Source organism: Aulonocara stuartgranti (assembly GCF_965226115.1).
Source record: "Aulonocara stuartgranti genome assembly, chromosome: 5".
Lineage (NCBI taxonomy): Eukaryota > Metazoa > Chordata > Actinopteri > Cichliformes > Cichlidae > Aulonocara > Aulonocara stuartgranti.
Genome location: NC_138943.1, coordinates 7,528,706 through 7,555,812, shown reverse-complemented (window position 1 = coordinate 7,555,812; position 27,107 = coordinate 7,528,706). Strand labels below are relative to the sequence as shown.

General features: G+C 36.3%; 2 protein-coding genes across 7 annotated transcripts in view; both read right to left on the bottom strand.

Annotated features, from left to right (window-relative positions):
- LOC309706584 (monocarboxylate transporter 1-like) overlaps window positions 1–27,107 on the bottom strand; it is a 100,780-nt gene that overhangs the window by 9,430 nt on the left and 64,243 nt on the right. The window contains exon 1 of one of the 5 annotated variants that reach the window (XM_082533250.1): window positions 18,293–18,313. The exons of 3 other annotated variants lie outside the window; for them this stretch is intronic. The gene's annotated coding sequence lies outside the window, so the exon portion shown is untranslated. Of the gene's footprint in view, window positions 1–10,684; window positions 10,696–18,292; window positions 18,314–27,107 lie in introns of those variants that run through there. One more of the 5 variants, XM_082533247.1, reaches the window with a different exon arrangement.
- LOC309707180 (uncharacterized protein) lies at window positions 5,644–8,865 on the bottom strand. Of its 2 annotated transcripts, XM_082534332.1 has the most exons (6): window positions 8,237–8,865; window positions 7,778–7,855; window positions 7,539–7,663; window positions 7,164–7,263; window positions 6,949–7,058; window positions 5,644–6,716 (listed from the first exon to the last, which is right to left on the bottom strand). In XM_082534332.1, the coding sequence occupies exons 2-6, from the start codon at window positions 7,788–7,790 to the stop codon at window positions 6,528–6,530; spliced, it is 537 nt and encodes a 178-aa protein (XP_082390458.1). In that variant the 5' UTR covers window positions 7,791–7,855; window positions 8,237–8,865; the 3' UTR covers window positions 5,644–6,527. The 2 variants fall into 2 exon arrangements, with proteins under 2 accessions (XP_082390458.1, XP_082390457.1); XM_082534331.1 differs by lacking the exon at window positions 7,778–7,855 and having other exon boundaries at window positions 8,237–8,855.

The following is a 27,107-nucleotide window of genomic DNA, read 5'->3' as shown; positions in this document are numbered from 1 at the left end:
TCACCTCATTTTTCATCCTCCAATGCTTTTTATTGCTTTTCAAACAGAGGATGCAATAGAGCAACACCTACAATTCAGTGTTTTCTCCTGGGCTGGTATTTATTCACAGGAGCAGAGTGTGAGGAATAGAAATGGATTTGGGGACAAAGGCATTCAAATTTGTATCTGCTAGTTTCGTTCAAAGGCTGAATACACAGTTCTTAACAGAGGAACTTTTTCTTTAACATTTAAGTGCATCCTTTCACTTTGAGCCATGCACATGGCATTACTTGAACAATGTACAATTAAGTTTTTGTTCCCACATGAAGTTTAATAGAGGAGTTTTTACTTTTTCAGAGAAACATCTCACAATAAACTGGCACATAGCATATCATCATTGCCATCATATGAGAAATAAAAATAAAAAAATCAAACAAACGTTTAGTTTCTCTACAAGACTGATATATTGTTTTTTCTTGCTTTAAAAAATATACCTCAACAGCTTCTTAATAAATGATGAATGATTTTGTTATACTTTCATGGTCATCATGGAATTAAATAATAAGGACTGAATAACACTGGCATCAATTCAAAATGTGTTATGACCACATCTCTACAACACTCATGACATTTCCAGCTTTAATTGTTCCTTTTGAACAATGTCATTTAGCACCACATAGTAGGATAAAGGAGGAAATGTTGAAAATCACCATATATGACTTGAATTAGCCCCCTCAGGGGTGTTAGCATGCCTATTTTACTTGCTTTTTCTGCCTTCAGTCCAAAAAGGACTCAAGTGATTCTGTCAGATTAAACCACAACATGCTCTTCTCTTGTTGCTTTGACTGTATCTTTTATGTGACCTGCAATAGCCTGTACAATCTCTATGTCTCCTTATGGAGTCCCTCCAAAGAAATAATAGGATTCTCTGTCAAGTACAGAACCTGCCGCCTTTATCAGCATAATCACTCTCAGAGAGCCAACTCTCAACTCAAAGGCTCAGGAACAATGACGTCACACTGTCTTCTATTTCATCCTAGAATATCTGGTTATCTGTGTCTACGTGTCAGACCTGACGTTGCCTTGGGAGTTAATTGTTCTAATCCTATTGTATAAACAGGCAGAAGCAGAGAGGTTCCTGAGCATGACGAGGGGTTTATGTTTACTAAGCTGGCTGCAGGTTATACAGAATGGAAAGCGCAGTCGTGTAAAACAAACAACATTTCAGTTTCAACAGTAAAGTACAGTGTGTTTGCACTCTTAGGTAATAATAATAGCAATTTCAGCCACGTACAGTAAAACTGACTAGCATGCTGATATTGTTGAGTGTGGTCAACGATGAATTTAAACTCTGCTTAATTTATATAATTTTTTTTCACATGCTTGAGTAACTGACGCATGAAGTGAAGCATGATCCCCTGAGTTAAAAAAATTCTTTACTTTGTGTTAACGGAATGATTGATAGATTTAATAATAATAATAATAATAATAATAATAATAATAATAAATAATTATAATATATAAACCTTGTATAATGTATAATTCTTTTATGAGCTGTTTTGTTGTAAGTCATAATTCTTCCACACTGTTTAGCAGAAAAAAATGTCTGAGGCCACTCTTGGGTTTAGAGAGCACTACAGTAAAATACCTTATTCATTGTCAAAGGGATTAGAATTGATTAGCTCAGCTATGTGAGACACAGCCTATATAGAGTTTTTATAAGCTGTAGTAAGAGCACTATATGTTCTCATTTGAACAAGGGCACTCTCAGACAACATACACTGGCATTGTGCTTTGTTCATTGCTGTGACTGATTCCCAAGACACTGCCTGGTCTACAGTGTTTTCTGTAACCCTTACCTTAAGAAGTGTAACATGTAACTCAAATGGTAAAAAAAATAAAATAAAATCTTTTTCTACATAATAGAAGAACCACTTGTACTATACAGTTGGTTATTTTGGAAAAAAAATATAAAAGATACAAAAGATCTGTAGGTAAAACAAACTTTTTTATTGATTTGTCTCCATCAGTTTCTGGTACAAATATTAGTGTGCTCATTTCTGATTCAGTATACTGGCTTGTACTGCTCAGACCAGTATATAGTGGAATGTTACCATGGCCCACAACAGCTACATAACTAGGATGGAAAAATAACTGCTAGTACTTGCAACAATATTATGAAATTTTCTCTTAATTTGTATATACTTCTTTTCAAAGTTTAAAGACAAAAATGAAAAAGCTTCACTAGTCAACTACATTTTGTATGTCTACAGTGCATTTCTTGGTTCATATCCTGGATAATGATTACAATAGCTACCACACTCGCAGTCACACACAGTTGTTTCTAGATACACCTGACTGCATTAATGTCATAACATTATTTAATCTTTCTCATTTGTACTAAATTGTGCGGCTAAGCTCAAGCCTGACTGTGCATCCTAATGTGAACAAATAGACCAATAACCATGTCTGTGCCAGAGCTCCTGCATCCTGCAGATATTATATTAAATTACAAAAAAGGTCTTTGGTTTGTATTTGAATACTTTGTTACACACTTCTGAGATGCACAGTGTACATAGCAAAACACACCAAAGACTGGTAAAATGATTAGAAGCTACAAGTCTGAAGTAGATTCTGATAAACTAGAAAAACAAAAAGTCACATGAACTTTGTTTTGATCTTGGTTGGTTTACAAGATTCCTTTCCTCTCATCAAACACAAACACCTGTACACACTCACACTCATACAGTATATTGTCTCATATGGCGTACTTCAAGTACTCCTTTGTGGACACATATATCCGGCTATACAATACTTCCTGAGATTAAGACTTTGGACCATTCTGTACATGTGGCGTGTACATGTCTGCTAGCTACATTCTCACTTTCATTTTAAATTAAGATCTGACAAGCACTTTTTTCCATACTCTAGATACACATTTCACTTCAAATTAAAGTATTCCTTTGGGACAAAGTGCTATATGTCGAGGTCTATCAGTTGTGTTACCTGGATTTTCTCCCTCTGTAATTAAAATAATTAAAAAAGCCCATTGATCACACCCACACTTGCTTGTTCACTATCATGCTTTTGACAGGCTTTTTAAAATATCACTGACAACAGCTGTTAATCAGTGAAATACTGTGAAATCATATTTAAAAATGTGCAGTCCCATATACTCCCAACTCTTGAGCCACGATCTGCTCAAGAGTTGGGAGTTCGCCTTGTAATCGGAAGGTTGCCGGTTCGAGCCCCGGCTCTGACAGTCTCGGTCGTTGTGTCCTTGGGCAAGACACTTCACTCGTTGTCTACTGATGGTGGTCAGAGGGCCCGGTGGCGCCAGTGTCTGGCAGCCTTGCCTCTGTCAGTGCGCCCCAGGGTGGCTGTGGCTACAATGTAGCTTGCCATCACCAGTGTGTGAATATGTGTGTGTGTGGATGGGTGGATGACAGGTTGTGTAAAGCGCTTTGGGGTCCTTAGGGACTAGAAAAGTGCTATACAAATACAGGGCAATTTGAAGAAAAACCCAGTTATGTAAACATTTCTCTATAGTGCTATTAGAAGTTTTTTGTGAGCTTCAGAGTATAGTCTCAGTCTATTGATCATATGTATATAAAAAATTGACTCTATATTTTCACCTGTATATGCAAAAGTCTGATGTGATTTATATGGTGTATTGTTTGCATTGAGATTGATAATGATCAATGAACAATAAGAGTGTTTGATACAGTTTAGGATAACGTGAGAACACATCCATACAGCTATATGCATTTGGTGTGTATGTATATACAAAATGTATTCCCAAAGAAATCCCAGCCTAGTAGACATGTGGGTGAATGTCTTCTTGGCTTGATAGATTGCACAGATAGTTATGCAAATAAACAAGAAAGATCAAATACATTAAAGACTAAAAATGTGTATTTTTAATCTAAATCCTACTAGAGTTATTAAAAATGGTTGCTCCATATCACTGTTTTATCTTAAAGTTTCCTCTTATACTTTCTCTAATGTTTTTGATCCATAACTGATTTCCTTCAGCCATAATAACCTAATTTTTTTGTGGGAAAAATGGTTTATTAGAGCACAAAGAGAAAAAAAAAAGTTTCTACACTGCAAAAACAGCTATACTTGAAACAAGCCAAATATTCTTAAATCTGACAAATTTTTCTTGTTTTGAGCAAAAAAATCTGCCAATGGGGTAAGCAAAAGTTGCTTGACTAGAATTCTTAAAACTAGCAAATTAATCTAACTGCCATATGCCTTTTAACTAGAGCTGGGCGATAGAACGATAACGATATGTATCGCGATATAACTTTTACTCGATAGAGAAATTAAGCTATCGCGATAGACCTCGCCGCTCTTGTCCTCAAAAAAAAAAAAAAAAAAAAGGTCAGCCAATCCAAATTAAGTAGCGCAGAGCCGCAGCGTCACGGCCGCAGCGTCACGTCGCGTGACTTGTTACGTACAGCACAAGTGCCAAGCCGCACGTGTGTTTGTTTGGGAAGCAGCCAGCGGGTAATGGAGCCAGCGCGTAATGGAGGAAATGAGTGTGCCGACTAGAAAAATCAACCGAGTGTGACCGAAGAGAAAACAGATGATGGTTCCAATGCCGGAGAGATTGTCAAACGGAAGAGCCATAGAAGTTCCGTAGTGTGAAGGTATTTCGGCTATTTCAAGTCTGACAAAAATAGAGTAGCGTGCACTGTAAATTGTGCCGAAAGCAAGTCTGGAAATACAATAAACTGGTGCATGCGTCACACTGTGCGCCACGTTATTGTTTCGGTGAAATGAATTTCTACAATACTGTTACTGTTAATTCTACTCTCTGCAGTGTTTAAATGCTTACATATACACACAGTTACTGTCCCTCCACACTTACGACTCGGTTCTGCTTCTATGCCCCAGCTTTGTTTACTTTTTCCCACCGAGGCTTCTAGACTTCTGATTGGCCAACATTTAGGCACGGTTAGGAATCTAGCGCCACCTGCTGCTTTGGCATGTTCATAGCAGCGTTTTCCTTCATTTCTGCCTTTATGTGTGGACGGGATTATTTTTTAAAACGAAAATGGAAAATCTCCGTTTTCAAAAATACCCGTGTACGTGTGGACGTAGCCTCAGTCTCTGACTGGAAGCGCTAATTTGTCATTCGGCTTTTGTCAGACTAAAGTAACTGTTAAAACTGTTTGAAAAGCTCAGCTATACAACAAGGAGAGATTGAGAATTTCCTTTTAGTTCTCAGTTTATTTGATATTGACAAAAGTTAGTCAGTTTTGTCTGTTCTTCTGTAAAACAAACTAAGATTTATTTTTAGAATTAATATTTTGTTTCTAAGTGGAATTGACAATTTAGTCTGTTTCGTTTGTCTTATTTTGAAACTTAAACGCTTTAGCGGCTGCCTTTTGTGTAGTTTGCAATATTTGCCTTTATTTATCTGAAAAAGTCTCATGTTCCTTAAGTACATCTACCCTGTTGAACTTATTATGGGAAATAAATATTTAAATAAAAACAAGCTGCTGATTATTTCACATTTTACTTGTGAGCAACGGCACATTTAAATCTTACAAATATAGTTATTTGGCTTATATCGTGATAGATATCGTTATCGCCTGAAATGAAAAAAACATATCGTGATATGAAAAAATCTCATATCGCCCAGCTCTACTTTTAACTAGACAAAATTGTCTAAAATGTATGCTTATTTGAAGAAAATGTGACTTATTATAAGTAAAAGACACTTTGATATTTAGAAAATCTGCACCTAAAATGAGTATTATGCTTTCTTGAACAAGCTGTTTTCAAGAATTATTTGCTTACTTTAAGATTCTACACCTTAATTTAGATTTTTCACATTAAAAAAAACACCTTACTATAGGACAAATTTTCTTAAAACGGAATTGTTTCTTTCTTGATTGAGCTAACTATAAGAATTATGTTTCGACTCTGAGAACAATAATCAGCAAAAATTCCTGAGAATAAGACACCATCTCTTCAAAAAGCTACTAAAAATAAGGGAATTCATCTTAAATTAAGACAGCAAAAGCACTCTTAGATTTTGCGCTTTTATTGACACAGCAATGGGTCAGTAACTCACTGAGGTCTGTTCCAGGAGAATCATGCCTAAAATTATACATTTCAGCAGGGTACTGTGTAACATGGCCAATATAAGAAGTGCATATTCCAGATACTCTTAAAATGAATAATAACAGTATAACACACTCTTGGCTGGTATCAAAAATAAATTTTGCTGAAGCTTAAAACAATCACTATTTCAAATCCTATATTACATAACATTTTAGAAGAACAAGTTTAACGACCACACAAACAAACATGTGTTTTACATTTGAACAACTTTTCTATAGAAAAAAAAACAACCTCACTGACTAACACTGAGTCTGATAAACAAGGCAGATGGAGTCTGTCATCTGGGAGACTCACTCAATGAATGACTTCCACTCACCAAGCGCCTTCTTGTAAGAGGGGGTTGAATCTCGGTCATGGATGGAGTCTTTGAGTATTTCAGTTTGCAAGACAGGCAGCAGCGTGGAAATGCACTATGGATATGTGAGGTGGAGGGCATAGTAATATGCCATCAGATAGAGCAGTCCCTCATTAAGATCCTTCCGGTCAAAAGTGCTCACCGGTGTGGTTCCAACAGCTATCATGCAGTTGCCTTCAGAGACAAGCAGAACTGGACAAGCCAGGGGTCGCTGACGCAGGTAGCCTTCAGGGTCTTCTGAAGTCTACATGACAGAAAAAAAGAGTATTAGAACAAGACTGTAAGAAACACAATTTTTGAGTTGCATTACAGTTTAAAATAGATCAACTTTTTTTGTAGGTTTTATTAACATCAACATGTTATGGGGATCTGAACTTTAAGAATATTTGACTGACTCCACAGTAAAATATATAAAATGAAAACATGAGTAACTGCAAAATTCAACAATATATACACATAGAATATTGCAGCCTTACCTTTAGGACATGGAAAAAAGCCTCACTACAGATGCCCAGCTTCTTAGGTGGTACTGTGCTGGAAGGGAAAAGCATGGGAAGGGCTCTGAACACAGCTGCTGCATGTTCCACTGGTTTGAAAAAAGAAAAATAAGACAGGGCAACACCATTAAACATTGCAAATAATGTAATCTGCAAAGCATAAATGTAGACAAATCAAGATACTGTAGCATTACCTCCATCCAAAGTTTTTGGATGGAGGTAAGTGCTGGGTTCCTCTCTGAAGAAGTCACCATCTCCAGTAGTTGTTAGCGTTTTTTCAGCAGCAGTCTTGTTCTAAAATACAGTGTACATAGGGCTAATTTCACATAAAATTGCACAAGAACTTTAGGTCTCTAAATATGAAAGATAGTACAACAAAATATCAGTAAAGTGTTGAACAATAAAAAATATGTATATTTAATAAATGTGTAGGCCACTTGATTTAAATCAAAACTAAAGAAGATTCTACTGTCTATCTGTTAAGTGAGTATTGGTGGAATTATTTGAAACTGCATAAAACAAGCTGGTGTGTTCTCAGTTTTGTCACACAGCGATAGGACAGAACTTACTTCTTCACATTTGTGCACTGCAAGCCATAGAGCCCGACGCCTGAGGCAATGTTCAGGACCAGGAAACAGATCTTTGATGTCATCTCGTGAAAGTGATGAGAGCAGGTCTTCTCCAACATTTGCTTCTGCAATAGGAGTTTCCAATTATCACTACACTGCATTATCCTCATGTGCAAGCCAGCTGACAGCTTTGCTTGGGTAACAGACAGGATACATAGGAAACATAATTTAATATTTACCATTTAAAACCATGACTCTATTCCATTATTCTCCCTCCTCACTGCTCCACAGGTTCTAAATTACCTTCCTCCTATTGACTGGTAAAAGTAATATATTTGTGATACATCAATTAAATGCATGTATACATATAAATGTTTTTTTTTTTTTGCTTCCTGGGCTAAAGTATATAATGAAATAACTTCACTAATAGAAATTTGAAACTCCCACAATTTCTGTAAAACTGGCATTAACTTATGGCACTTTGCACACTTGTTGAATAAATTCACAGACACTGAAACTAATAACTGGACATGAATTCTTTCATAACTTTCTGCACTAGCATATTTAAAAATGCTAATGCAACTAAGCTAACCGCACAGCTAAGCTAAGCTAACAACCGGGTATAGCCTGCCATGCTAGCGACTTAACATGCAACATACCAGAACACAAAACATAGAAAAAACAAAACAGTCACATACCTTTCAGGTTGGCAATTGTTATTTCGTCCAGTTTTTCCATAGCGTGCCTTAATTTCTTCACACTGTACCAACTGTATCGCATCTACACCCAGACCCCAAAATCCTGCAATCCAACCGCTTAGGCACGGAGCTAGAGGCGGGAAGGTGGGCTGTACCAACTCAGGAGTATGGGGTTGTGTACGGAAATGGTTTAGTTCGCTCTTTTATACCTATAAAATGATATATATTTAAATATTTGACTATTTAGTTAGATTATGTTCTGTAAATACTGACGTGTGGGTGCTGTTACTTACTACAGCTGTTATAAGGCACTGAATTAGGATAGCCATTCCTACCCCATAATGGAATAATCCTGGTTATCTTGACTTTATGGGAAAAGTAGTTCACAGACCAGTAAAACAAAATGATTTGGCGCTGTGTTATCTACATCGTTTTTGTGGGTCTGACCCTCAAATCCCTACTGAGTCATATTAATTCTGCACATAGCCATAGTCCAGATTTCCGTGAAGATTGTGGCATAGATGGATGTGTCAAAGAATATCGTGTTTACAGCTAATTTTGGTATCACATTCTTCGAACACACTCCGACCACCTTGCCAATGGACGATGCAGCGGATCGATTAGGACACAAAAATCTGTAAGGTGAGACTGACTATATACTTTAATATATTTGAAAATAATCATATAAAATATTCATGTTAGATGTCTACTTGTTTTTACAGCTTAACAGTAGATATGTTAATGCTTATTCCTTATAATCCACAACAATGCTATCTATTTATAAAGAATATTCTGATAGTGTTTAATTTCTTCTACTAGAGAAAACAACATTTTGTATTTTTTTAAACTTTTGTTTTAAATAAACCGATTGTCATGGTCCGCAGTCTCCTTGGTTGTTTGTGTTTATTAATATTCATTGTGTCAGTTAGTTTCCTAGTTATTTGTTAATTATTTCCAGTGTTTAGGTGTTCTCTGTACCTCCCTTGTCTTCAGTGTATTGTCCCTGGTTCGATATTCGTGTTTATTCCTGTTTTACTTTGATAGTCCCTGCCCTGCATCGGTGTATTCTGTTTTGCTTCCTCCTGGTCTCTTCTCATCTGATTAGTGTCAGCTGTGTTTCGTGCCTGTCTGCCAATTCCTCGTTTCCTTTTGTGTGTGTATATTTAGTGTGTTCTTTGTCGGATCGTCTGTATTCTCTCCTGTGTTATCATCTGTGTTCCCTCCCTGATGTTTTCATGTCTTATGTTCCTTGTTCAAGGTTGTAAGGTTTTTGCAACATTTTCCATGTTTCCTGTGTTCTTTAGTTTAGCTTTCCCATTTTAGGTTTTTGAGGATTTTTCAAGGCTTTTAAACTACAGTTAAGCTGCCAAATAGCAATGAGCATTAAATGAATATCCATTTATTAAACTCAGCTTGAAAACATGCATATTTTAGAGTAAATTATAAAATGCAGTATATTTCTGACATTAAAATTTTTTAGAAATTATCAGTGTACCTTGTATTTAATTTCCTTATCCGCAACTAGTCAATTAATCAACCAATCTCAATTGCAGTTCTAGGAGGGAACCCTCATCAGCAGTGAACAGAAATCTGAGTAACATGTGGGCATACAGGACTGATTCAGTGGTGGAAAGCCAGCCAACAATGATATGATATGAGATTCCATTCCATATTACAGTTTCACACACAAAGATATGACATGTGCGGTCATGAAATATTACCTGGGTGATGTAATTGGACTACACGTGAGCTCAACATATGTTTTATAAAAGGTACACTGCTTTACATGCATGAACTGTATTTTCAGGTTATTGTTTTGGACAGTTTTGTGACAATTTTTAAAATGAAGTTGTTGTTTTCCTATCAATTCTGACAGTTGAATGCGATTTTAGCATTGCCATAGTATAGATATACTGATGCTGATCTATTATTCTGTTTGACATGGCCTAAAGTGAATGAGTTGTGCTGTTTCTGTTTTTCAAATGGGCCTGTATTTCATGTTTACCATGTGCTTTTAGTTCCTGCCTTTGTTCATATACTGCATATTGTGTCAAACTTGACAGCAATTATATTAAACTTTAGTGTCAATAAATACATTTCTTAAACTGAGCAGCTGTTTAAATGCCCTTACTCTTGAAATGAGAAAAATAATCTTATTTTTATTCTGGAAATTCAACCAAACCATTGTCATGCCTTGTAACTGGTAAATAAAGCTCAAGATGAGCTGAAATATCCTTTTAAGGAAAAGTTAGACATATTTTCCTAGAATAAGCTTTATTTTCTTGTCCAAAACTTGCTTGTTAAGAATATATTTTCTTTTTAGGCAAAAAATAAGAAAAAATGTCCATAAACAAGGTTTTTTTTACTTTCTTGAAAATCGTTTTTTGCAGTGTATGAGTTATATCAGGTTTCTTTGGAATGTCTTTCTTCTTATGGTGGTGATTTCACACAGATCAAACATTCAGCACTGTAGGTTTCTGTGTAAACAGATAAAGTACCTATGGTGTGGCATGTTCCTTCATTGCAGGGGTCCCATTGTTTGATGAAGCAGTACTTTAGGAAGTGATGTGAGAACCCCTGGGATAGACAAGGAGGGACAGCAACAAAGTCCCTTTTGATTCTTGTTTCCTGGTGCTTGTTTTGCTTACAGCTAAATTATTGGGATTTCTCTTTGAACAATAACATGTCCTAGGTCTGTCTTCGTATATCAATTTAAAGGAAAAACTTGAGAAAAAAAGCCATGTTTCCCTTTTACAAGCAACAAGCTGTGCTGAGAAGTAAACGTTCCTTTGTTGCATTTGAATAGACAGATTTATCATTATGTTCCAACTGTCACTTATGGTCGCAGAATAGCATGATACATCATTTTTGCTTTAATGTATGAACAAATGCTACATCAGATATTTTCTGAGAAAAACACTGCTTCTCTCGCAAACACTTATAATGGACCATGCACAACTGAAGCTTTAAAATGATATCACTATTATATCTGTAGAATATTAAAAACAAAAAACAAAACAACTCTGCACTACTTTTGATTGGAAAATGGACTGCTGCTACATGATTTGAACAGAAATCATTGTCACTCCATCATCACCCCATAAACCCTGTTGCTGCTGATTTTCAGTACAGTTCTTGTGTAATTTTATATACCTCAAATTTTTCTCCCCCTTTTCCTTAAAATGGGTTCTAAGACAATTTCTTTTGTTTCCTATTTTTTTAAAAGACATAACTGTCAGATAAAGTTACGTTTTAGGTCTGCCAATTCTTCTTTTGTTCTCCAATTGTCCAGTTTTCCCCAATTTTTTAAGGACACCATGCCAAGAAATGTCAAGCTTTCAGCTTCGCGAATCACCTTGTTTGCGCAAAATACTTTTTTATGATCGTCAAACGTGTTATATTTAGTGTTTTTTGTACATTCAAACAAGAAAAGGAGGGGAATGATGTTTTTTGTTACAGGCTGCTACTGCCAAAGTAGCTAAGGATAAAATTTAAAATCAGTTCTTTGCTTGTGTTACATTTCACATGTTACCAAAAAAACAAAAATCAGCCAGTGCCCAAAGTAAAAACTTTAAAAGATTTTCAGGAGGGCTAAAGAATTGCTCAAGACTACGTCAAAACAATTTTTCAAGAAGATCTGATTTCTTGGAAGCAGAAATACAAGGTGGCTCCATACTTTCACTCTATATCGAAGTGCTCTACGTCATATAAAAGGTCAAAAGGTGAATAATGAACAAAAATAGATACGCTACAAAGATACGTTCTAACTTGTTAAATATCCGAGCTTTAGAATTGCTATTCGATGGTTATTGCCAAAAAATAAAGAGCCTCCTTCTCCAAAAGAACACATTTTTACAGTAGTGGCTATCATAAGGGAACATTTTTATATCACTTAACAGCAGTTTGCTATTTTAAACTGTCTTATATTTTATTTTTGTAGTTATACGCAGTGAGTTTCTGCCAATTATCCTCAAGCAGGGCATAATACTTGGTTACATAAGCACACAGATGTCACCAGTACTGTTAATATTTACTTCTTTGTTTGTAGTCTTGTCACTTTAAAAAAAAATAATTTTTTCTCATGTTTCTTTCGTCATTGTTGACTCTTTGATCTTTAGATCAGGACAGAAGTCTCTATAAGGCTGGGTTTGGTATAAATTTACTGATACATTTTCTTTGATGGTTTTCAAGGTTTGCAGGAGAATAGTTCAAAGGAAGAAAATGACAGAGAAACCTCTAATTGTTATAACAAAAACATCTCAGTGTCAACTCTGCCCTCAAAATGACATAACCAAAGGAATGACACTTCATGACAGGAACGAAAACATTCACGAGGGATTTCTCATGCTGGTGTCACGTCAGTCTTATGTCCACCATTTGAAATGCTACCTGAATTTTTTTCATGGTGCAAGATAACACTTTTGTCCTTGTAAAAAGACAGCAGTCAAACAGCTTGTTGTTTCAAAAGTGTAAACTATTGTGAATGGATGAAAGGACAAAGTGTCAGTCAGCAACTTTCAAATTCATTTCACTTGAATGTCTTTAGGGTTTAATAGTATTTCTAAACTTTGTATTTCCTTGATTTGGTGCCATTTTATGTTGTCAACATGTTCTTTCCCCTCTAACCCCTGTGGTGCTGCAGTAAGGTGGTTGTAGTCATTAGTGTATCTGAAATGTGATTGGAGCACAGGGGCAGAGGGGTGGAGGATGGAGATCTGGGGAGCTGGATGTGAAGCAGGCGAGCAGTAACAGGAGCGCTGTTCTCCTACTTTGTCCAACATCACGCAGAGCTGACCTTGAGGGGAATGGGGGAAATTGACAGGGGGGAGAGCGGTAACAAGGGCTAGCAATATATCAGGGAAGCAATTTGGAGCAGTTTATCCGATGAGGGTCAATTCCTGCTGCAGCACCATAGATCAGAGTTTTCAGGCCTGAGCATGCCTTCGTGTGGATGGTGTTAGGATAGGTTCATTTTTGAATGACTGAGCTTGTATGTTTTGTGCAAATCTTTCGCACAAAACATACAAGAGATGCAGAAAAATGTGCATCAGCAGATTTATCTCCTGCTATTTGCAGTCTTGCTCTGGCTCTAGTCCAAATCAAATCTTTTTTAAGAGGCATTTTCTCAATACTCCGTTCAATTATTTTACGCATCAAGGGCATAGAACATGTGATTATGTAGGGGCAACATGCATTAATGTTATTATTATTACTAACAGTAAAAAGAAAATACCCTCATTTGTGACTGAGCATATTCCTCCTGTATAGAAAAGACATTAAAGACCTGTACTAAATCTGTCATTGTGAAACGGAATAATGCCAAGAGTAATTTTACAGATGCCTTTACTCAGCATCTGACCTTTTCTAATACTGCTTCTATTTTGGATCACTGTCTCTCTGAACCTCTGAGACTGGACAGATGGCAGGTCTACTGAGCGCTAAAATTTGAGAGACAAGAGCACCATTACACTATGAGACACTTTGGCTCAGGCCCCAGCTTCAATGGAGGCTGGAAAAAGCGCATAGCTCCAGCAGAACATTTGAATTCCCTTCATTATTTTCACCTCCTGCGCGGTCTGTAGACTGAGCCTAGTTCAGATGTTCTGCTGTTTTCACAGAGCGGCAAGTCAGTACAATGGAGATTGTGAGTTATATCCATGTCCACCCACAAACTGTTTCAACTGTTGTTTAGGGATCAAGATATTCCAATAATTATTTTTTTTCCATATACTTGACTATTACCAAGACAGGTAAACCATCTATTTCCAGAACATCAAATGCTGCTGTTTTGTTAAAACTATTCGTATCTCACAGCTACACATAGTGCAGGTTGTCCTTTGGAATCAGTACTGTGATATGATGGGTTTATGGTAATAAACAGCTCTGTCATTAGAAACTCATCACATATGGAGGAATGTAAAGAGTCTGACGACACATCAAATTTAAAACCTCTGGATAAATATTGTTTTTTCAATATGCAGGGCTAATTTTGTGATGGGATATACAGTGCTTGCAAGATTTATTAGACCACCATCCAATGTAATTATACCACAGCCCTCCTAAATTAACAGTACTGGTAATTAGCAAAATCTTTTAGGTTTCTGTAATGGTTGATCCACTATTATGAGCAAGCTCTTTGACCAAAGTGATCATTTTAATGCTGAAATAGAATAATTGCTGTTATCTCTGAATTTTCAAATGCACCGGTTTACAAAAAAAGCTGAAAAAACTGTAAAGCACATAATTGTTGTTATGTGATGAAGGGGTGAGTGATCACCCAAACGCAAAGGTAGGCGGAGTTAAATACAAAACAAGCTGTTTAATTAGGCCTGCTATGGAAACCTAAACTGGAGGTAAACACTAGGTAGCGGGAACACAGGAGCTAGAAACCACGAGGTTTCTGACAAAGGACTAAGGGAAACTGATAAAAACTGGCAATAAATACAACGGCAAGTGATTAAGGGAAGTGGAAACACATGGGAACACAGGTGAACTGAACAACAACTAATGAGACAAGGGAGCAAAACTCAAACACACAAGGGACAAGAGCTCATCAAAATAAAACAGGAAGCAGCAGAAGACAAAGACCAAGATGAAAACATACAAACTTGATGGAGGAGACACAACGGGATGACAGACAGGGAACATACAGAGGAAACAGGAAAATGCCTAAATTGAAGGATAATATACACACAAATAGACCAAATATAAAGGAGTTGACACAGGAGGATGGGGGCACGAGACTGACAGAACTTAAGAGAGGCATCTTGAACCTTGTCCTACTGGACAAGCAGGCTAATAATATGTATATGCTAGCATTTAGCTTCACAGGGTATTCAAACCATGCCTCAGCAGGGGCATACCACTTTATGCATTGCACCATTAAACATTCTATACAAACGTTTTCATAATTTTCCTCCTGGAACTAGAAACCATCAGGGGTTTGTGTCTCTCTAGATTAACTAAATGTCAAACTCAGTTATTTTTCTAGAGTTATTCTAGAAAACAAAAAACAAAAACAAAAAAATGTAAACAAAAGGAAACAAAGAACCATGTTTCCACCTCAGCTTTAATACAAATCTGTTTGACATCATTACTTCTGTTATTCGTTTAGTTGTGCTGTAGTTCACCTTTCTTGAAATCCATTACACAAAATTTTTACGCAACAGCGTTAACAGTGGAAATGATTATGTATTAGATGGATTAATTGGTGTAATCTCTACTGTAGCAGACAAAAAGGAGGTATTCCTCTGACCCACTTTGTTGTATAACGCACAAAAAAAGACTTCCAAGCTACAGCAATAAATCCCTGTTAGGCTATAATTAGGCCCAGCAAAGCTCTGAGCTAAATGCTAAAATGCTCACAATGACAGTATTCACATGCTGATCTCTGGGTGATAACCATGTTCACCAACTTAGTTAAATGCATTCCACTAAATAAAACTGAGGTTGATCCTGGAGGTATTTGGTCTTGAACCAAGTCTTAAAAATATTGATGAAAATACATGATTTTATACAAGGTCTGTGCTTAAGAGTTGTTTTTATTTTGTGTAATTACTTTTTTTTTTAAATTGTTGTTTTTCTTATCTCTGTTTAGTTTTAATTTGAATCTATAAATTCCCCACATGCCCTGTGTATGGTCTTTATCCTTCAAGCTTGTGTCCCGTACCATAGGCCTGTTAGCTTGCGTGTCATGCCCAGTATCTTCACTGTTCCTAGGAATGTGCTCTTCTTAACAGAGATCTCTGATGTCTTTCCTGGGACACTTGCCCAGTTTGGGGGTCACTGGCCCAGTGCTCCAGTTTTCCTTTGACCTTTTCATGATTCCCATTTGCCTGTGGGATTCCAAGGTAATTTTAACCGTCCAGCATTGCCTTATGGTAATGCAGTCCCTTAGTTCTGACTACCATCCCTCTCTTTGTTACAATCCAACTACCCTTCTTCAGCCCGTATCGGTGGCAGTTTAACCTTCAATGTGAATTAGCAGAAAAAGAAAAGCCTAATAGCAGAGGGGTTTTGCTGGCTGTCCATATCCCCAGAAAAGTTATTATTATTATTGTTTTTTCGCACAGAGGATCCATCTTCATTATCTGCTTGAAGATGAATCCTCTAGCTTAAAGCATTTACAGAATGTAAACTTTCCTTTTTATGTTTTTCTAACCACCTGTGACCTTACATTATGGCTTGGAATTACTGAGATATAACATATGGGTTTTTCCTTGTTAATTTCTGTGAACCTCTGTGATGTGTTTGAATCAGTATTTCAAACACAATACCACCCACTCACACATGAAGGAGCGAAAAGCCCAACCCAAACCCATACAGTTTGTAAACTCTTTAAGAAAAGTACAGTTTTGTATATTGGCAATTTCTGAATAGCTCAAATGACAACAACTTTTATTTCTTACTTTCTGTGTTTCATAATGACTAATGAAGTCTGGCCTTGAAAATCAATGCATTGTAATACTGGGTTGTTTTCACACAATGGTAGTTTTAGGTATACAGTGACCCCTGGTGGTTCAAGTGTTAAAATCAGAGAATATAAAAAAAAATTTAATTAATTTTTTAAATTACTGGTCCTGGCAGCAATCCAGGTGTTGTCAAGTTCAAACCTTTCCCATCTCATTATAATTCAAATGTCATCATTGTTTGACTAATTGGGTTAAAGACCAATTTATTTTAGTCATCTACTACTAGAATTTATCCTGGCTTCACTAAATCCATTTGTCCAGCAATGTCTAACATTGTAGCTCAATGAGGGCTATGCATAGTGTAATAGCCAATGAAAGGACAACAAAACTGAATCAAAACCAGAAATGGTCTGATGAACCAGGTACATTGCCAAGGACATCATGGAAGAATAATTATGCGATGTGACTCAAACTACAGTGAGTCCCCCGCTCATAGCCTACAGGATTTTCACTGTGTGCCATCATAAAGCAGATATACTACACAGTTGGAAATGCCTTTTTGCATCTTATCTGTTCTCGGCTCATTTTCCGCTTGAGGAAGTTGGGAAAATTGACTTAGAATTGCTCCATGCAAAGTAGCTGCACTTTTCACTCACATGGTTAGATACAGGGCATTAGAGTGTGGCACAGGTACATCTGCCTTCCCACAATGGACCTCAAGTGTCCATGCTGAAAATAAAAATAACATCAACATCTAAGCTCTCATTAATATTCTGAAGAGTGTAGCAAAAGTAGAATGTAGTTTAGAGCGAAAATAAAAAACGCTTCATATGCTGGAAGTGTTACCATGGAAACGTTTCTTCAACATGTTTTTGTAGTTAATTAAAGCTTGATTCAGATTTATAAACAGATTTCTACATTGCATTTTATTTCAACAGCCCACTCTATACTGTAGCGTCAGCATAGTTATTAAATTAAAATCCTGAATGCATCACTGCACATAAATATGTACCAGTTTTGTGTGAAATGTGTATGTGCTTGTCCTTTTTACATTAAAAGTGGTAGCGTGCAACACAGCTACATCCATCATAATAATTTCACATTTTTCAGAAAATAAAAATGTTAATTTGAAGCCAAACACGAAGTAAACAACGTTTTGAGGAACTGAAGAACCCTGTAATGCAATGTCATTTGCATTTCATACATCTGTTTCCATGACAGGTACATGCAATCTTTTATTTTTGCCTCTGAGAACTTCCTCTGAATGCTAATTCTACCTTACCGTCAAAAGCTTTGTCAGTAATGGTATGAAGCTGGACAGTCTGAAAAAAAACCCCTCCTAATAAATAATTAATTGGTGCCCCTGCACTTAGGGTGTAATTTACCTCACCATTTCACAGTTATTTTATTAAGGCCTGGTGCTCGCTGGCCAGTGAAGTTAGAATTCATGAAATATTCATCAGCGAAAAGAGGCATGAGACAACAGCTCATAGCCTGAGGATTTATTTGGAAAAAACAACAATGACATCAACAAATCTCTTGTAAAATCCTGGCTTGCTTCACAGCTTCTCCAGCCTGTGCATGGCGGATTTGTGGCAACCTTTCTGCAAGAGGCCAAATGGCTCCAGAAGAGCTGTTCTCATACCTCATAATGCCAAGGTGGCCTCCAGGGAATGAGGCAGCTGACTGGTGGTGCAGAGGAGGAAACCAGTGAACGGACACCATGCTCATATGTATCAGTAGTTCCTTATGAGCCAAGAAGGACAGGGCATTTTTACACATTCAGAAATAGATTGCTGGTACTAATAGCAAGGAGTAGACAAGCAAAGAATCATTTTGGGTTGAGACTTATATGCTTCACCTTTTTATGAGCTATGTTTTCGAAAACATAGCGAAAACATAGTGATTGGGTCGAAAAAATTTGACCTAATCACTACGGTCAAAGTTTTGACCATAGTGATTAGGTCAAAAATCGCTATGGTAATGTGCGATTATCTGGCTCATAAAATATTTCACAGAACTAAAGTTTGAGTGATTAATAAATTTGATCATATATTGTAAAAGGAAGAAAAAGCTTTTCCAGATTCAGCTGCTTTGATCAAATCAAAGGCTGGTCTCCCAGTTTGTTCAGTAACTTGAAAAAAAGATTTTACTTTGTGCAGCCAACTGTGGCTTTATCACTGACTTGCACACATGAACATACCAAACTCTCTATACCAGAAACACCGCGGGCCACGACAGTGTTTTAATGCAGTGAACATCTGTATGCATGCAGAAAAGGTTTTGTAGGCAGGAGGGATGAAATATTCATCAGATGCTGTCTTTTGACAATGACATTACATGACAATGGACTCACTTTCAAATGTCTAAGGTGCACAAATCCGAAAGGGAACTTACCTTACATAATTTGTGCTTGTTTCATTCAGCGCTGAAGTTCCAAGTAGACACTTGAAATCCAACAGCACATTTAAATTTAGAGGTTAGTGAATTGGTATGATAACAAAAAAAAAGAAAACAAAACTGCCCTTGAAAAAAAGTAACCTACAGAGATAAAACACATTGTATGTAAATATGGGGAAAGAAGCCCATAAATATTTAATTTTCTGGCAATGTAGCACAGGAGATAAAAATAATGCTTCCTTCAAGTGAGAATCTCGTTATGAAATCGAGGAAAAAGCCATTCGGTGTTATCAGATTTTCTATGAAGTCCAGTATTTCATTTGAGAAGCACCATCTTTTATTTAAATGTCAGGATCTGGCTTTCTGGTGCCGGTGTTAGATGATGACTCCAGCTTTCCTCAGCCTGCTGAGATCAGGGGGATGAGGTGGACCTGAGAATTGGATTTGACTGAAAAGGTCACTGTAAAAAATAGAAAAGAACGATGCTACGTATTTGTTATAATAAAGATCCCCCCCCCCCCCCCGTGTAACATACCCCCTGTCAAGGATTGTTTCTTTGCAGTGATAACAATTATACAGTAACTTTAAATTCATTACATATCTGATGCCATCAAACAATAAGATGAATCTCACTCAATCTCATCAATTTTCTTAAAGTCAAAACTTCACCTTAATTTATAATGACCCATTTAGATTTAGTCAGCTCTAAAAAAGCTTTGCTAGCCCAATAATTTAGCACAGAGGTTTCTGAAGGCTGGTGTTAGATGTGTTAGCGCTACAGAGGAAATCTATTTATGATGAATAAAAATCACTAAAAAAGATTCTCAAATGCAGAAAAACACCTGGGAAAAACATTATCTCTGAAACAACCAGTGCCACTGCCTGTGAGCTGCTGAAATAGAGACTCTAAGAAAAAACCCCACTAACTGTTAAAAAACAAATTTCTCCTCTTCCAAGAGCCTGACTGGGCTTTTAAAACTAAAATGAGCTATACAGTATGTAAGATATGTCCATTAAACATTAGCCTGTAAATTGTATGGAGACTGACAAAAAACAGCTGCTGATTGCAGCTGTTTATTCAACTCCAGAAATACAGGTTTGGGTGTATATTTATTCTGTCTTTGAAAATGATTTGAGACAGGAAAGCTAAATACTCCTTAATATTTGCAGCTATAAATTTGAAATGTTTAAACCCCGTAAAAAATATGGACTAAAGACAAATACTTATTAATGGCAGCTTGATTTTCAGGGAAGGGACTCCTCCGGATAATGGAAAGGGGCATCAGTAGTCGGGCCCTCTTGCAGATCTTGCAGATGCAAATGTTGCAGCTGACTTATCAGACTGGCCAATATTTTTCACATCTTCTGTTTTCTATTTTAATGAACCTACACAAACTGTAGCCCTGTTTCCATTTTAGTTGACAACAATGGTAACTGGTGTCCCCTTCAGCTTCTGTAACCCAGATGCACTTCTGAAAAACCCTGGCTGTAAAAACTTAATTTTTGAGTTATTGTTGGTGTACCAGCTTCAAGCAGTCTGGTCATTCTCTCATAAGACCTCTGAACAGCCACTCAATGGAATTTTGAAGTTTTGAGGTGTGGACCATTTTCTTTAAACTGTAGGGATGGATGTGTGGGAAAATTACAGTACATCACTGGTTTCTGAAATATTCAGACCAGCCTACCTGGTACCAATACCGATGTTACTTTTAAAGTCTTTTCAATCACCTTTCTTCCATATTTTGATGCTAATTTGTACTTCAGCAGGTCATCTTGACCAGATCTTCCTGTCCAAATGCACTGAGATACTGCCATGTGGTTGGCTGACTATACACAGTGTTGGTGTTAATGAGTGGTAGAACAGCTATGACTAAAAAAATCAACATAGTCCAGTCAAGTCAATTTTATTTATGTAACACTTAAAGCAACAGGTAACCTAAAGTACTTTCCAGGCACACCAGATTTGCTACCCAGGTCTCCAAGATCCCAATTACAAAACATGGAAATCCCATAAATAGTCGACATTATAAAATAATGACTGAAAAAGAAGTCAGAAAATAAGAAAAAAAAAACCCCCACACAACTGAGTCCTAACAATGTAAAAACAGTCATTTAAAAGAGAAATAGAAAATAGTTACAGAGAGCTTAACCAAACCATGAGCAAACTCAGATGTGACTAAAAGTAGTTGTTTAGAGCTGATTTAAAATTGTCAGTTGCTGAACAGGTTCTTCTATAGGAAGGCAGAATATTCTAGAGTGTAGGGACAACAGCTGTATAACCTGGTTGTATTCATTTTTAGGTGAGAAGGGGGCACAGAGAGAAATTGTTGGAATGAGGACCTCAAAAGCAAAAATTAAAATATCTGTAAAATACTATAGAGCTAAACCACAAAGGGCTAAACCCCCCACAAATAATTAAAGTTTCAAATCTATTAAAAACTTCATAAGTAGCCAGTACAGCTGAGTTAAGACAGGAGTGATTTGCTGTTTTTTTGAACAATTCCAGTCCATCAACTGCCATCCTATGAAAAGGGCCATCCTATGAAAAGGGAGTAATACAAGCATGGATAACGTCTAAATCCTTTAGTGACAAATCTGGCTTTAATAGCAATGGCTTTGCAACATTCTTGATTTGATTGTTAAGAGTTAACCCCTAATTCCTCATGTATTATATTTGATGTGAGTTTTTTTTTTTTTTTTTTATCGTCAGTGTGTTGCACAAAACATTTTTAAGCAATAAATTGCAAAAAAAATGCTGGCTTTGAAAAATATGATAGAAAATAAAACTCATATATAAAATCCTATTTTATTTATGTATTTTTTTCAAAGGTTCTATAACAACTCCATTTACCAAAAATAATAATAAAAAGATTATTTCTGCCAATTATTTCATTCATTCAGTTCAGGCTTTAATGGGTTATAAGAAATTATACATAAAGACCTCAAGAGTTTTAACTGCAGTTTGAGAGTATCCTAATAAAGGAAGTACCCCAGTGAGGATGTTTGTAGAGGCTAGGGGCGCAAATAAAACAAGTTCAGTTTTGCTTTAGTCATTGGTTTAGTCATTTAGTAGAAGGTTTTTTTTTTGTTTTTTTGGTCATCTAGAATTTCAGCTTATTCAAACAGTCAAAGAGGATCCCTGTTAAGCTTTTGAATCAATAAAGGACTTGGTTATGGCCTGTTTTCTTACATGTCAAAACGAATCTAACCCATTAGCTTAACCCATTAGGCAATCGAGAGGAGTTTTATAGAAAAATGTTTCTGCAGTGACTGCAGATCCTTGCCCAATATGTTGTCTGTTATCTGAGGAAACTGAAAATCACAGAAGAATATTTAAACATTTTCTAACAACTTGAAACTTGTTCTCGGTACAAAGAAAAAAAAAACTGCATGTAGGCAATCTCCTGTTCCATGACTTAGTTTTAGCACCAAAGGCATTTCAATTAAAAGGTCATGCCCTGCTGGGTGGAGATGTCAGTGCTGATGCAAAGCTTGCATTCTGTCTTGCAATTGCAGTTCCAGTGAGCCCAGTGCCATCAGTACAAGTGGTTACTTGCCTTGTCATTGCTATAAGGAAAGTGTTTCTCTGACTTATAACAGCTAAGGGTTTATTAAAGGATAACTGAAAGAGCATAATAATGGTAATGTTCTGCAGTAGCACACATAAATATGTGTTTTAGTGTAGAGCAAGCAGCACAGTATGTGTAATAATTTTTTTTATAGCATTAACAGTTACAGTCTTTGTGACTACATTGCAGCATTAAATGGATGGGATAGTTGTGGTAATATATCATTATAGTACATAGTAATATTTGTTCAACTATGTTAAACTGTGATGTTAACCTGAGTAAAAACTTTCTCCTTACTGTAAGTGAATGTACGTATACGGCTAACATGTAACGGTCTGTCTCCCTCCTGTGGTCACTGATGCCTCTTCTGTGCTGCATTGCACCAGGTCAAAATACTTGGTCATACAAGGATTTGTCACCTGTCCCATTGCTGTGTCTGTTGCTGGAAAACTGACTTAAGAAACTAATATTTACATCCCCATGCTGCTGACCTTTGGCTTTTCTTTTCATATTTTTCAAACGATGGGCTCAGGAACAGATTAACCTTTGAGTATGGTGTTTTAACATTAAATGACATGTAAAACTAATACAGTTAGAAGAAAAACTGACTCATACAAGTAGACACTGTCACATTAGTATTGTCTGCAGGCAGAAAGCCAAGCTCATAGCAACCCTCCATGTTATGAGTGTTGGCTCCCTGCAAGACAGCAAGATGTCAAAATAAAGAATAGTTGCTGGAAGTTATTATGCTCACTGAACTCCTTTTATACTAAAAAAAGTAATAAGCAGCATTCAAAGTGTTGGATAAGCTTAAGAAAATGAATCAATGAATGGATGGATGAGTATTTTAGTTTTTTTTTTAAAGAAAACGTTTTATCCTTGCACTCTATTCTGTGGTCTTATTTAAACATTCTTGGCTTGCTTGTTAATGTCAACCAGATCTCACCTGATTTCATTTAAACTTCTGTGTTGAAGTTGTGTTGTGTGTAGTTGGCTAGCTGCTGCTGGAAGGCTGTGCTGCTAGGCAAAACGAGTCCAATGGCCAATCAAAAAAGCATGATATGCAAATATGTAGATTCATATTGGTAGAAAGTTCGAGCAAGTGCTTATCTGAAGTAAGTTGGTGTAATTTTTGAGGCACATGATGGATGTGTATTACATCACCTCAGCTGCTGAGTAATTTAAGAAAGTCTTTTAAGCTATGGGTGCTTATTGCAACTTTAAATTTTACATTTACATTGACATTTGAGATTTACAAAAAGAATAAAAAATTCTATCTAAACAATCAGCTGTAATAAAAGTACCTACACAACAGGAAGCTGGTTGATATTTTATGTATCACCTGTGCCAATGATTAAAATACCAAAGGTATTCCACCCCTTCTTCTGCATATAGCATGTAATGGATTTGCAGGCAGCTGTGAGCAAAAAAAAGAAAAACACAAGAGGTTTAGTGCTAATAACAAAGGTAATAACCATTAACCTACCTCAGCTTATTAGTAGGTTGATCAGTTCAATGTTACTGGGTAAGGGGCTGAACATCAAGTTGCTCTTCCTGGCAGACAGGTGCCCTAAATGACAGCTGGTGTGTAAATATGTAAATGCTAAAGATATTCTGCAAATCCGCTCACATTAAAATAGAGCTTTTACCATTTATATTTCTATAGCTCAGATAGTCAATTAGCATAATTTCATAGCGCCATTATCATTTTAACCACATACAGTGTGACATTTTCACTTTGTTCTATAATTTAAAAATTGTGTTAAAAAGTGCTCAAATAATTCTTCATCATAGCCCTAAATTGGCTCTCATCTGCAGTGCAATTTGCTACAGTTTGACAAGTCATTTAATTTTGACCAAAATTAGTTCCTATGGATAAATATACAGAATACTGAGTTGTTTGTTTTCCCTTTATGAATTCATCTGTATCATCCCTGCCTAAAGCAAAAACAAAATCATAAGATGAGCTACACAAATGCAGATATATTTTACCTGCCCTTAGTCACAGCATGTTTACATCTAATTTCTGACCGTTTTATATATTAATACTTGGAAGAAAAGCACAATTTTCATCATGGATGCATACGATGAAGCATTATTGCTGCATCTGACTAATGCAGACACTGTGACGATGGTGAAAGGATGGTGAAAGTGGCGATGTTGGCACGCGTGGGCGTTGTCATAGAGACATCTCATTAGGCCAGACAGACGCAGACAAAGCCAGTGGAGGTGCGACAGATTTTTTAGGACAAGTGATTCAGTCTGTAAGGTGGTTATTGCAAAAGCAAGTGTAGCCTGAATTGGATATTGATCCTTTCAGGGTAACAATGTGGAGCAGGTAGTAACTGCTGAACTGAGCCTCATTTCACCAAAAGCGAGCGTGTGGACAACCTTGGTGAAATTCTCACAGTTGTTTGAGTGCTCAGACTTGCAGCAAGCTGGCAGATGTTGAACAGATGCATACTGAGTGAAACTTAAAGAAAGTCTGCACGTTAATACTTGAAAAATCAATACTAAATGATCTATTGAAAAGAACAGAAATACCCAAAGGTGCAGTTTGTCAAAAAAGAGGTACTACTCTGTGAAAAATACTCATAGAGAAATTAGTAATCTCCATATGACAAGTGCAAGCATATTTATGTTTCTGTTTTGTAAGTGAAAAAAATAAAGTAATTATAAAGTTATATCTCATAATACTGCAGTTTTCCAAATAAACTGATCCATTGTACAGTGTTTAGTAAATCTTAAAGTATTGCTATAATTAGTGTATAAAAAAACCCTACTTTTTGAGGCAACTGCGATTTTTTTTCCTTTGACCATCAAGTTCTATTCAGTCCATTCTTCAGTCCGTGAATTGAGGAATTGCGGATATATAAACTGACCATTGAGAGGAGATGAGAGGGTATTAAAATAATTATTTTACATAGCAAAAAATGCAGTGTCTCCAGCCACGGCTGTTGCTCAGGTTAAGGTTAAGTTACAAAAACTGCCTTTTATTTCAAGACCAAAATAAAAGTGACACAAAATGCTCAAAAACTAGAATTAATGAATTGTTGGGCTTTTTCCTTGTCAAATGACATGATTATGATAAATGCTCTTAATTAAAATTTGTCTATGATTGATGAATTCATGATATCAGGTATTTATTTTATTAACAATTTAGAATCAAACCTTTGTGAACACCTGACTTGTGAGAAGCAAAAATGAAAATGTATTGACCAAAACCACAGAGAAAGAAAGACTTCTCAGTGATTTATGTATGAACGCTGGGCCCATGGTGTCAGCTCATTTTTTGTCAAGCAAAATGGAGCAATCAGCTGTATCAAAGGATGTGCTAAGATCAAGAGGGATTAAAATAGAACAATCCTCAACACTGGCAGCCAGTAGATCATTAGTGAGCTTATGGGTAGCTGTTTTTGTGCTGTGAAGGGCTTTTAAGTCAGATTGATTAAAAGGAATGCTGCTGTTATTCTTTAAAGCAGAGAACTTAATGGAAAAAAGTATTTTTCCATAAGTGATGATACAAGATGAAGGATTTGAATTGTTATGACGTAGACACAAGGTTAAATGATAATGCAGGCTATTCAAAATAACATCTCTTTGCATATGACAGAAAAAAGTAAGATGTTTAGATACAAACTTATCACCTAACCTCTAACAGAATGCTTTTTATGTGTTGCAGAAATGCAAAAGATTAAAGTGACAGGGCTTTGTGTATATTGGCAGTGTTTTTTTATAACATTTAAATGGGCATTCACCACTTCTTTTTTTATTTAAATTTGACAAATGTGAGACAAAGGACATGAAAAAGCTAGATTATATAGGAAATAAATCAGAGAAAAGAATAGAAATAAACATATTATGTAAAAAGTTGATGTGACGTGATTGTTATGAATGAATGAAATAGCTGCTGCATATGAACGGATGCTAAGAAACACATTTCTTATAACAAATATTTTGGCTGAATACCACAAAACCTAAATAAACATGCACACCTATACAGTATATACTTCTTTTCACAAGCACTGTAAGTAATTTATTATGAATGAGTGTAGGAAGAAAGAAGTAACAGTGTAAGATATTTATGAACCCAAGCTATCACAAATGTAAGGAGCAGTCAGCCTGAGTGAAATGAAATGATGGACAGTACAAAAAATAGAGACAAGACATCTATATTCTAACATTTAAATGGATATCACCACATAAAAAAAGACTAATAGGATTGTTGACTTTTGCCCAGAATAAGCTTTGAAAAGCTTTTTGCTTGTGATCTATGCTTTGACAGTACTTCTGTCATGATCCTGGGTCCTTTTGACCCAGCGTTTTGTGTTTTCTCTTCGCGATTTTGGTTCTGTTCTTCCTCTGGTTAGTGTTTACTCTGTTCTGCCCGTGTGTTCCTGTATCTAGTCCGCGTTTCTTAGTTTGTGTCCTTTCATGTGTACGTTCCTGTTTTATTGTGAAGGTCTGTGTCTTATGTGAGTGTTTTCAGTT